Genomic DNA, 13,491 nt, shown 5'->3' with positions numbered 1-13,491 from the left:
TTGCTGATTATATGCTTTTTCTTTAAGTTTGATACTCTCTTTAACTTTTTTAGTTAACCATAGATGATGAGTCCGCCCCTTGGAATTTTTCTTTCTCATTCAAATGTATCCATTCTGCGTATTCTGAAATATCCCTTTAAATGTCTGTCATGGAACCTCTGATGTATCCCTTAACCTCATTTGCCAGTTCGCTTTAGTGAGCTCGGCTTTCATGCCCTCATAATTGCCTTTATTTAAGTTCAAAATATTAGTTTTGGACACATTCATTTCTTCCTCAAAATGAATACAAAAGTCAATCATATTGTGATCGCTGCTACCTAGGGGTGCCTTCACTTGGAGGTCATCAATTAATTGTATCTCATTACTCAATACCAGGTCTAGTATAGCCTGCCCTCTGTTTGGCTCCAGAATGTGCTGTTCTAAGAAACTATCCTGAAAATATTCTATGAACTCCATCTATGCTACCTTTGCCCATCTTATTTTCCCAGACTGTGGGCAGAATTTTGTCATTGGTGGGTGTGGGTGGTTGGGAAGCTGCCAAGGCCAATTGCCACCCACAATCAGGACCGGACCGCAACTGCACGCTGGTGGACGTGAGCAGCAGCACTTGGCTTGCGCGCAAGTGAGCACTTCATAATCTCCCTGAGGCACAGAGCTGCCTCAGGGAGATGAAGCGGTTTTAAAAAAGAAAATGAAGAAAATAAAAATGTAATGAAACATGTCTCCTTATGTGACTGTGTCACATGAGCAGGGACATGTTATTAATTCAATTTTCAAACTTCTATTATTATTTGCCTTTGGAAACCTCATCCTACCCGTGGGTGAATTTTCCAGAAAAATTTAAGTTAATTGATTATTTAATAGCCTTAATGGACCTTTTAATTATCGGCAGGTGCGCTATCGACTCCAGCAATGCCAGCCAACCGAACTATCGCACGACTGTGCTTTTATGTCGGCATACTTGGCCGACATCAACATGCTTCATTTCAATCTCAAGCGGGTCGGGCAAGCACCCACCCACTGAGCTAAAATTCCTGCCCCATATGTAGATTAAAATCCTCCATGATTATTGCTGTACCTTTCTGGCAAGCAGCCATTATCTTTCCTTTCATACTTTGTCCGAGCATTTAGTTACAATTAGGAGGCCTGTACACCACTCCCACAAGTGACTCCTTGTCTTTATCATTCCTCATCTCAACCCAAACTGCTTCTACATTCTGGTTTCCTGAACTTGAGTCTTCCATCTCTAATGCGCTAATACCATCACTAATTAACAGAGCCACCCCTCCACCTTTGCTTAACTTCCTGTCCCTCATAGATGTCAATATTCAGGCCCCAATCTGTCATACATAGCTCTGTAATGGCTATCAGACTGTACTTATTTATTTCTGTTTGCGCTACCAGTTCATTTGTTTTGTTTCGAATAATACGTACATTTGAACACAGAGCCTTTAGTTTAGTCTTTTCACTATTTTTGCAGCGTCTAGCCTTATCTGCTGAGTTACTCTTAGAATTGTACTCTATCCTTTCCTGTCACAGTCTGTTTATCATTTCCCATATTAATACCTTTCTCTCTTGCCTTGTCTCTACTCTTTAGTTTACCACACCTTCCCAAATTTGATCCCTTTCCCCCACTATTCAGTGTAAAACCCTGTCTACTTCCCTAGTTATGTGGCTCGAGAGGACACCAGCCCCAGCACATTTCAGGTGCAGACTGACCCAATGGACAGATCCCACTTTCCCTAATACTGGTGCCAGTGCCCCACAAACCAGAACCCACTTCTCCCATATCAGTCTTTGAGCTACTCATTCATTTCTCTAATTTTATTTGCCCTGTGCCAATTTGCCAATCCAGAAATTATTACCTTTGAGATTCTGCTTCTTAATATGGTGCCTAGCTCGTCATGCTGACTATGCAGAGCCTCCTACCTCATCCTGCCTATGTCATTGGTGCCTACATGGACCATGACCACTGGATCCTCGCCCTCCCATTGCAGGTTCCTCTCCAGCTCTGAGCAGATGTAACGAACCCTGGAGCAGACAACAAAGCAGGCTGGACTCTCGCTCTTTGCTACAGAGAGCAGTGTCAATTCCCCTTACTATACTGCCCCCTACTACCACTATGTTCCTTTTTGCTCCACCCATTTGGATGGCTTCCTATACCATGGTGCCATGGTCAGTTTGCTCATCCATCCTGCATCCAAACAAGCTGAGAGTATTTCAAAGCTGTTGGACAATTGCAGAGGCTCACACTCTGCACTCTGTCCTCTGGGTCCCCTTACCTGCCTCACTCACTGCCACTGACCAGATCAGTGGTGTGACTGCCTCCTGGTATAAAGCATCCAGGTAACTTTCCCCCTTCCTGATGTGTCACAGAGTCTGCAGCTCAGCCTCCAGCTCAATGGCTCTGAGCTGAAGTTCCTCAAACCACAAACACTTACTGCAGACATGTTTGCCCTGGATCACACTGTTATCCAGGAGCTCCCACATGCTGCAGCCTTGACACATCACCTGCCCTGAATATGTTATAAATAATCACTAAATTATATTAATCACTTATTTATGTTGCTTATATATTTTATTAACTTTACAACTAAACTGTGTACTATTTTAAACCTCAGGGATGGAATAGAACTTATACACGCCCAATTACTTCCCTGTAGTAGAGCAAGATGTCTATGGGGTGAGAAAGATAGAAAAGGAAACAAACATGTCCTTCACACACACACACACACACACACACCCCCAAACGAAAGCACATGGGCCAGCCATCAGTGTTTTCTGACATTATTGACCTCACTTAACTGCAAGTAATATACTGGATTCACATTATCAGTGCTATACAATATAATAATCCACTTCACTGGGATGCTACTTGCCTCTGTCTAGCCTCTAGGTCATAAGGTTCAGTGATCTTTCTTCCTTAACTTTCCCCTTTATACTAGGGATTATTCCTTTTTGCAATTCTTTGTATCTGGATCCAATGCACATGTAGCTTTTTCTGGTAACCAAAACCGTATTTAGTAATTGAACTGTACATTATAACGCCCAAGCATCATACGTGCAGACATTCATTCTACTGAACCTATATCCCAACATTATTTGCTTTTCATTGCTCCTCAATTGATGTTGAAAGTGACAAGATTTTGTCCAGGTATCTTTTTTTTACGACTCCTTATTTCTTTTCCCTTCAATATATTTCTTTGCTTATCCATATCCCATTATTCAATACTTTGTATTATTAAAGGATGAATTCATAGTCCCCTATGTTGCAGTTTAAGCTGTGCTCAAAAAAGTGTGACTTGGAAATGGGACTATAATACCTGACTTCCTTTGAATATGGATCCCCACTGGGAGCATGGGGGTTAATGAATTTACCCTGAATTTAATTTTCCATTTGCTTGTGTAAACTAAGTATTTCTGTAGAATATTAGAAACATGCTCCACCCAACTATTCTTCCTATTTTAATGTTAGCTATGAATACAACAGATTTGTTTTAATTGTTTTCTGTATCCAAGTTATTATAAATAAGGAAATGGTATCTGATCTCTGAAAAAATTCATTCAGCAACTTTGTCCAGTTTGACGATACACCTCTGCAAACTGACACAATAAAATGGGCACACAAACCTTAGGAGATTGGAGCAGGGTGTGAATAGAAAGCATGTGTCACACAAATGAAATCCATGGTCTCCTTTGGTATTCTGTATACCCAGGCTTCTTTGATTTCCTATCCCATACAGCTACAGAGCCCTCATTATTCAGTATGAAAACTACAGGCTAAAATAAAGATGTGATGCAATTAATTTGTATAAGGAGCTGGAGGAAAGGTGGGGAGAGAAAAAGTCGATGATCCGAAGCTTAAGGTGTGAAGTTGGTGGGGGTGAGGATAAGCGCTCTACCTAACTAACTTGCAAATTAAGCAGAGAACATTTTAAATGGCAAAAAAACTTAGCATGCCTGGCAACATCTGTGCAGAGAGAAACAGAGTTAACGTTTTGAGTCTGATATAACTTCTTGGGAGATGTTGTGATCCCAGCTGATGTTACTACTTGATAAGCCAGATCCCAGGGTGGAACCCAGCTTGATAGGTCCTAATTGTATTTTTTTGTTTAGAAATGTGAAAAGTAGCTACTGAACAGAGTCACAGGAGTCAGCTGATGAACTTTTAACAAAACAATAAACATTTATTGAACAAGAAAAGATGAATTTTATATTACAATAATCCTTCACCCATCACTATACCTTTACAGAGATATACAGATTCATAAGGATAATGCAAGTCACAAAAGCTATCTTATACTCTGATGTTCACAGTAAATACACAGTCCATGTAAACCAGTAGGCAACCTCTGGCTAGGCACACCACACTCTGAAACCAAGTGACAGATGCCACCCCAAACAGACGCTTTGCATCTTTCATTGACACTCCCAGATGCTTGTCACACCATGAGCCAACTGGTTTCACTGAACACTTCTTTCACACAAGGGTTTCCAATCTCCACTCACGAAGAGCCTGCTTTGGAATCTTCTCCCATCTTCTTGGATGCCTTCCACAAGGGTTCACCTCCAGGGCTTTGAACTCTTTCTGATGTTCCTCTACCCTGGATTGCCACATGCATGCAAGCTTTGCTTTCTACGCACTCTCTGATATTCAGCCTTGCCAACAGAACACCATTGCTTTTGGCTGTTTCCTCAAATCTTCTGGCTTCTTGCAAGCCTAATTTGTTGTCAGTCTTAATCCTGCAACTTTCTCCCTTTAAGCATGGAGCCTTCTTTGCTCCTCACTCTTAACTTCACCGAACAGGAGCTTTTCCAGATCCCTGTTCTTCCTTTGACTAGAAGGTCTTCTTGGGACCTTTCTCCTGTTCCATCCCCTTGTTTTGGCTTCTCTAGTTTGGGGCTTGCTATTTGTCCCTCTCCTATTCTACTTCTGGCAACACCTTTCAACTGAACTGAAATGACTTTTTCTGTCTCTATGGGCCTCTCTCTCTGGACCCCTGTTGCTTGGCAAACACCTTGTGTTTGTTTTAACTTCCCTTCAAGGGTCATAAAACCTCATTAGAATTCAGGCATTTTTTAAAGTGATGCCAAAACTCAGGGCCCCCTCCCCCTTTTTTAACACACAGTTACAGAAGTACAAATTAAACTCAAACTTAAAGCTAAAACTCATTCTTAACACCCGCAAATACAAATAACTTAAACTATCTCTAGTTCCTAACAAAGTAAACAAAATTAAGTTACGAAATAAAGAAATTGTAAACTTTATATTAAATACATGTGCTAGTTGTACAAAACACTACATGTAATATATAACGTTACAATTTCTAAATTTTATAATTACTTTAAATTTATTTTGTCAAGTTGGCAGTTTATATTTCAAATATAAACTTCGCATGCTGGAATTTCAGCCCTTTCCAGTGTAATATGATGTGGAATCACTCCCACAATTTTGTGAGTTGCGTATCTGTCATTGGAATACTACAATTCAGACTGTTTCAGAGAGGGGAAGGGTAGATGAAGATTATTCATTTAAACCGTTCTTGCGTATGATATGCCAGGTGGTAATTGCCAGGCTGACCAAACCCAAAGAGAAAACTGGTCAAGCTATCACAACGATTTGCAATTTATATTTATTACAAGTAGGTATGTGTACTGAAGTCAGAAGTAAAGATTCCCCTACCACTTTTGGAGATTTTAATATATTAATATCTTATTCAATATTATATTGTTTAATATTTTATTTAATATTAAATTAAAACATTTATTACCAAAAAACTTAAAACAAACTAGATTATCGTTACAGTTAAATTTAGTCTTACAACATTTCCCAAAAGATTTCAGAATCACAGTGCAGAAGAGGCCCTTTGGCCCAGCAAGTCTGCACAGACACTTGAGAAACACCTGACCTACCTACCTAGCTAATCCCATTTACCAGCACTTGGCCCATAACCTTGACTGTTATGACGTGCCAAGTGCTCATCCAGGTACTTTTTAAAGCATGTAAGGCAACCCGCCTCCATCACCCTCCCAGGCAGTGCATTTCAGACCGTCACCACCCTCTGGATAAAAAGATTTTTTCCTCACATTTCCCCCCCCCACCTAAATCTCCTGCCCCTCACCTTGAACGTATGGCCCCTTGTGACTGACCCTTCAACTAAGGGGAACAGCTGTTCTCTATCCATCCTGTCCATGCCCCTCATAATCTTGTACATCTCAATCAGGTTGCACCTCAGTCTTCTCTGCTGCAACGAAAACAACCCAAGTCTGTCCAACCTTTCTTCATAACTTATATGTTTCATCCCAGGCAACAACTTGGTGAATCTCCTCTGCACCCCCTCCAGTGCAATCACATCCTTCCTATATTGTAGTGACCAGAACTGCACACAGCGCTCCAGCTGTGGCCTCACCAATGTTCTATACAACTCCAACATGACCTCCCTACTTTTGTCATCTATGCCTCGATTGGTAAAAGCAAGTGTCCCATATGCCTTTTTCACCACTCCACTAACATGCCCCTCCGCCTTCAGAGATCTATGGACACACACACCAAGGTCCCTTTGTTTCTCAGAACTTCCTAGTATCATGCCGTTCATTGAATACTTCCTTGTCAAGTTATTCCTTCCAAAGTGTATCACCTCACACTTTTCCAGGTTAAATTCCATCTGCCACTTATCTGCCCATTTGACCATCCCGTTTATATCTTCCTGTAGCCCAAGACACTCAACCTCACTATTAACCACCCGGCCAATCTTAGTGTCATTTCTACTTGGCTATACTCTCAAATGAACACCCTTTTCCAGGCAACAATCCACATAGATTCTTAATCTATAAAAAAAAATCCAGTAATACTACAAAGCACCCACTGTTGCTTTGAGGAAGCTATTTCCCAGGTTTCTCTCTCCCCCTCACTCAACAATGGAAATCCAAGGCTTATAACAAAACCTTGCTTTATGGAAAACAAGCACACACTTTTCTGGGGGTGGCTAGAGGCTGCTTACTTCACAGGTCTGACCTAGCACAGCACACTCTTCAAGATCTTACCTGGTCGCGCCTCTCAAACAGCTTTCTCTCTTTCCTTTTTTTTCTCTTTAATTGTTGTTAACTTTCTTTGGAAGTTACTTTTCCTGGAATATAAAAATCTTTCCTGTTGTCTTTATGGCTGTTACTTTTAGGAAAAGTAAACTTAATAACTTTGCTTTATTCATTTATGATCTTTGCTAGTTGTAAAATTTCCTTTTAATTTTCTTTAGAATTCAAGAGCTAAAGATATTAACTCATTTATCTCCTACTGCAAATTCCTATTCACGTTGCATTTAGTTATGTCCCACCTTAGCTTGTTTCTCTCCATTTCAAAATGCCTGCTTTTACACCTAGCTCTTTGATTTAAACCTTACAGTCTGATTGCCTTCAGTTTAATTAAATTAGTCATACACAGTAATATTAGAAAAAATTATATATTTCTTTCCACATGCACAACATTTACTGATTGTCATGGCTAGCCTGCTTTGTAGAGATTCAGTTAGCTTGCTTGTAGATCTTGTGTAGTGTTTAATCTGAGGAAACTTTAAAGGAAAAGGAATAACTATTTGGGTTAAAAATTAAATTTGGGTCGGATGTTTTTAACATTTTTTACAATCATTTATTTCATTGCACATTTCACTTAAAAATGACAAATACCCATTGCTATTCTCAGTAGAAAAAGCATTCAGTTTTTTTGCTTTGTGGACCAGATTGCCTGTGATTGTAATTTGCGAACACCTGGTTAAAAACATTTGATTTGAAGTTATAAAATGAATGGTACTGCAATAGGATAATAGGTGAGCATTATATAATTTATAATAAGGCCAGTGTTCTACTCGGATCAGAGGAACCTAAACTGGTGGATAATATTTCAAGAAGTGAGGGGAAGTGCTTGGCCAAAATCTTATCAAACAATTCAGAAATGAGAATATATCAAATGGTTTAATAACTTCTGTTTTCCCTAGTTATACGTTCATGGAGTCAGCAGAAGTACTCTTGAGGTACGAGCAGAAAATGCAGAATCCTTCCAGATCAACTGTCGAGAATTTTTCAGCGAGGAGCTGTTTAAAGCTGGCAATGGAATGCAACTTGCAGATGGGGGATGGCTTATACCTGATAACAATGGAATGGCAGGAAAATCTGAATTTTACAGGTTAGGGATAGGGTTATCCATTTGCTTCAATACAAGAGATTGAAATATTATTTTAACTGTACTCTAACATGGTCTAATGGAATTTAAATCCACCCTATGGTTACCTGCTCTGGAAGTTTGCACTGTTTGGTGTGCTGAGGGAACATCCAAAGCAACCAGTTGTGTTCATACCCCACATGAGCTCCTTCCACTCTAAAGTTATGCCTTTCAACACTGCTCTTGTAGAACACTATTTCACTCTCCCTCATTCGTGTATTAAACCTCACTTTAAGTGCACCAATGTTAATCTGTTTCAGCCACTCATTGTGGTAACATGTTCCACGTTCTCTGTACTTTATCACCTGTAATCTCAAATGAAACTTGTGCACAACTGAATCTGTTCGAAGCACTCACTTTTTTCAGTTCTGCCACTTCACAAAGGCCAAGTCTGTCCCAAATCTGAGTAACTTCCATTTCTTGGGCAAACTTTCTAAGACTACTTTTGTATTGGTTACAAGAAACATCTCCTGTTTTATTCATCAATTTCTAATGCATGCTCTTGTTTGCTCTTTCCTTTTCCATTTTCTCTCCCTTTTCTGTTTCAAACTGCTGTCACTACTTAAATTAAGGAGAAGTATAATTGAAACTGATTTTATGGAAAACTACTTTAGTCTAAGAGCAACTACAAAGAATAATCATAAGAAATAAGAGGAGTAGGCATTTGGCGCATTGAGTCTGCTCCACCATTCAATAAGATCATGCCTGATTGTGCTATGATTTTCTAAATATCCTGCTACTGCCTCCTTAATAATGGATTCCAGCATATTCCTAATTACAGATGTTAAATTAATTGGCCTATAGTTTCCTGCTTTCCCTCCTTTCTTGAGTAGTGGTGTTAGATGTGTAGTTTTCCAATCCGCTGGGATTTCCAGAATCCAGGGCATTTTCGAAGATTACAACCAATTCATCCACCATCTCTACAGTCACTTATTTTAAGACCCTTCAGACCATAGAATGCAGGCCACCAGATGCCGGGGACTTATCAGCCTTTAACCCGGTTAGTTTTCCTAGTATAATTATTTTAAGTTCCTCCTTCCCTTTTGTCCCCTGCTTTTCTACTATTCCTGAGGCGCTTTTTGCGTCTTCTGCTGTGAAAAGAGATAAAAAGTACTTGTTCGAAGACTTTGCCATTTCCTTGTTTCCCATTATTAATTCCCAATCTCACCCCGTAAGGGACTAACAATCATGGTCGCTACTCTTTTCCTTTTGATATGCTTTGGAAGCTTTTACTGTCTGTTTTTATATTCCTTCTTAGTCTTCTCTTAAACTCCCAAATTCTACCTCTTTTATTTTTTTCAGTCATCCTTTGCTGGTTTCTAAAATTTTCCCAATCTTCTGGGCTATCACAAATCTTTGTAGCGTTGTGCATCTTTTCTTTACATTTACTGTAGGAAGGGAGCCATTCGGCCTATCGTGTCCGCCAAACCAACGAATGGCCATCTAGCCTAATCCCACTTTCCAGCTCTTGGTCCATAACCTTATAGATTGCGGCACTTGAAGTATGTATCCAAGTACTTTAAAATATTGTGAAGGTTTCTATACCTACCACCCTTTCAGATCGTGGGTTTGAGATCTCCATCACTCTGTGCGAAAACATCCCCCTTTAAATCCCATCTCATCCTCCTACCTCTTACCCTTAATCTACATTGGAGGCAGAAACAGTAGTATGCTCAAAATACAGCAGGATAAAATAATGTGAGAACTATGGTACAAGTAAGATTAAAAAAACTTACTGCTGCTCTACACTTTTTTTGCATTCTTGTATTGAAAACTCAAATTCGATTTAAAAAATACGATCACCTTAATCTAACCTGAGGAGACACAGGGTTAGAGCACAGGCAGGATGAAAAATGAAGGCGCTGCAAAGTTGCAAGGCAAAAAAAAATTAGCAGCCTATATTTTAATAGTTGTAATTATACACTAATGCAAAACAAGTGTGAATATAATTACTGCAGATGTAACGTCACATTACTGAAGTGCATTCTGACACCCTTTAAAAATTATACGCTAACACTTGGGTAATACCTGTTTTCCGTGTACCCATTATCTATCTAGATAGTGTTCTCACAACTTGCTAATAGAACTTGAACTAGTGCGTGCTGTAAAAGCAGCTTCATGTTTAATGATGTCTTTGTGTTCTTTTATCTGTGTCTGCGCTCAAATTGGAAAATACTAATTGGTTGTAAATCTGGAAAATCTTTTTGAAGATGGTTATTGAAGCAGCAGTTATGACTTTTTGAATAACATTTTCATTTAGAGCAATTCAAGTCTTGGGTATATCCTAAGTCATGCCATCCAGTCAGCATTGTAACTATAGCAACTGCAATAATGCTGTACCACCTGTGTTATAGCGAACAGTAATAATGAAAATAGAAGCAGTCTGTTTGTCCCTAATGCATTAATTATTATTATTATGATTATTATTATTTAGACATTTAACAGATGCCTTTACCCTAGGTGATTTTCTACTAGATACTCTGCTGGACCTCACGTATGCATTAGACCTATTCCAATGTGAGAAATTAAAAGCTAGGATGTTTGGGGTGAATTCTGTGAATCAAGAACTCTTCTAGTGATGTTGTTTACCAGGGACACTACCTCATCTGAGGACCGTCTCTGAAAAACTGAGTCACATGGTCACTCAACAATAGGTGTGCTGTAATTTGATTTTTTTTTTACCCCCAGAGCTCTCTTAGATTCGCCTGGTGTAGATCCCAAGTTAATCAGTGAAGTTTGGGCCTACAACCACTACAAGTGGTTAGTGTGGAAATTTGCAGCTATGGAGACAACTTTCCCCAAAGAGTTTGGTGGCAGGTGCCTAACACCAGAAACCATACTTCTGCATCTTAAATACAGGTATATTCTATTTCACTTAAGTGTATATCATGTTTCTGAACATGTAGTTTTTTTTATTTTTAATTGGTTTAGCTTTTCTCCCTCAAGCTGTATCTTTGAAGCTCTGCTGCCAGTGTCCTAATTCACACCAAGTGTTGTCCATGTTGGCCTTTGGCTCCTGGTCTGCAAAGTCTCAATTTTAATTTTTGTGTTTCAATTCCTTCCATGGTCCTTTCCATGTCTCTGTGGTCTTCATCAGCCCTACAACACTTGGATATCTTTGGGCTCTTACACAACTGTTCTCTTGGACATCCCTGATTTTAATTGCTTGAACATCGGCAGCCTGCCTTTAGCTTCCTCATCCAAAGCACTAGAATTTCCTCCCCAAAACCTCTGTTTCTCCACCTGTCTCTGCTCCTTTAAAGATACTTTTTAAAACTTTAGCTTATTAGAACAGGTGACCAAACACTATCTCCTCAAGTGTCAAATTTTGTTTGATGCTCTTGTGAAATGTCTTAGGTTACTTTACTCTGTCAAAGGGGCTGTATAAATGAAGTTGTTGTCGTAAGCTGAATTTGTCATGCCATTCCATATTCTATCAGAACTTTTTCACAGGCTATATTTCTCCTGTATACACCTATCCAAAAAGTGGAATAATCAGTAATAGACTAAAATAAAGAACTTGCATTCATATAGCATCTTATTGTCCCCTTAGAATATTCCAAAGTGCTTCATATTCGATGAATTACTCTTGAAGAGGAGTCATTGTTAAATAGACGTAAAACAAGTTCTCTTTTGTTTAAAGGCATGCACTAACTGTTTTATATAAACAACTGTAAAAATAATGAAACAATTAAATAACCATAAATAAAAGCAAAATACTGTGGATGCTGGAAATCGGAAATAAAAACAAAATGCTGGAAAAACTCAGCTGGTCTGGCAGCATCTGTGGAGAGAGAGCAGAGTTAATGTTTGAGTCCAGTATGACTTTTTGGAACTGGAGAGGTAGACGTGATAGGTTTTACGCTTTTGAAAATGGGGGGAGTGGCAGGTGGAGAAAAATAGAAGGTCAGGGACAGGTTGGAGGGCAGGAGATATTAAATGGCAAAGATGTCAGGGAGCACAAGTCAAAGGGAGTGGTAATGATAGTGTTAAAGATTCAAGCTTTGGTCCAGAGTAGATGTTAATAGCAGAATAAAGGTCAACACTGTTTGTGGGGAGGCGGTGGCATAGTGGTACTGTCACTGGACTGGTATTCCAGAGATCAAAGGTATTGCTCTGGGGACCCGGGTTCAAATCCCACCATGGCAAATGGTGAAATTTGATTTCAATAAAAATCTGGAATTAAAAGCCTGATGATGACCATGAAATTGTCGATTGTTGTAAAAACCCATCTGTTTACTAATGTCCCTGCCTGGCCTACATTTGACTCTGCCTTTGTGGTTGACTCTTAAAATCTCTGAACAAGGGCAAAACCTCTGAACAAGGGCTAGCCAGCAATGCTATGAATTATTTTAAAAATAGCAGAAAAAGGGTCCGCACTGTCTGAAATCAAAAACATAAGAACAAGATATAGATTGGCAAGCTGCAGGACTCAACACCTACTCTGGGCCAGATGATATGACCATTCCTTTTGTCTTGTGTTCCATGACATCTTTGTCATTTAATCCCTACTGCCCTCCAACCTATCCCTGACCTTCTATTTTGTTCCATCTGTTCCTCCCCACTTTTTCAACATCACATTTCTATCTCTTTCCAGTTCCAAAGAAGAATCATATTCTCTCTCCATAAATGTTACCAGATCTGTTGAATCTTTCCAGCGTTTTCTGTGATTAAGTAACCATCCCAGAGTGCAAGTTTAAGCAGTTGGAAACACGTCCTAATCCATGACTGGAATAACCACATGTAGATGGATGGTATTTAATTTAGGAGGTTTTATTCCTTTAGGAAACTTCTTTTATTCATTCATGGGATGTGGGCATCACTGTCTAGGCCAGCATTTATTGCCCATCCCTAATTACACTTGAGAAGATGGTGGTGAGCTGCCTTGAACTTCTGCTGTCCATGTGGTGTAGGTGCACCCACAGTACTGTTAGGGAGGGAGTTCCAGGATTTTGACCCAGCAATAGTGAAGGAACGGTGATATATTTTCAAGTCAAGGGTGGAGAATGGTTTGGAGAGGAACTTCCAGGTGGTGGTGTTCCCATGTGTCTGCTGTTCTTGTCCTAGATCGTAGTGGCCATGGGTTTGGAAGGTGTTGTCTAAGGAGGCTTGGTGAGATACTGCAGTGCATCTTGTAGCTGGTACACACTGCTGCAACTGCGTCGGTGGTGGAGGGAGTGAATGGCACTTCATCCACAAACAGTCAAGCACAGTCCTTTAGAATTCATATTAATCTGAACCCCTGTGATACCTTCAGAGGAATGAAAGTAATGGCTAAA

The 13,491-nt window shown here is 39.7% G+C and overlaps 1 protein-coding gene across 4 annotated transcripts in view; it reads left to right on the top strand.

Moving 5' to 3' along the window:
* brca2 (BRCA2 DNA repair associated) overlaps positions 1 to 13,491 on the top strand; it is a 143,708-nt gene that overhangs the window by 63,205 nt on the left and 67,012 nt on the right. For all 4 annotated transcript variants that reach the window (XM_041199192.1, XM_041199193.1, XM_041199191.1 and 1 more), the window contains 2 exons: positions 7,989 to 8,176; positions 10,901 to 11,071. In XM_041199192.1, the coding sequence (XP_041055126.1) occupies positions 7,989 to 8,176; positions 10,901 to 11,071 (359 nt within the window). The remainder of the gene's footprint in view (positions 1 to 7,988; positions 8,177 to 10,900; positions 11,072 to 13,491) is intronic.

This window comes from Carcharodon carcharias, chromosome 11 (genome assembly GCF_017639515.1).
Source record: "Carcharodon carcharias isolate sCarCar2 chromosome 11, sCarCar2.pri, whole genome shotgun sequence".
NCBI classification, from domain to species: Eukaryota; Metazoa; Chordata; class Chondrichthyes; order Lamniformes; family Lamnidae; genus Carcharodon; species Carcharodon carcharias.
Note: the sequence above shows the minus strand (reverse complement) of the source record. Positions and strands in the feature narration are given on the sequence as shown.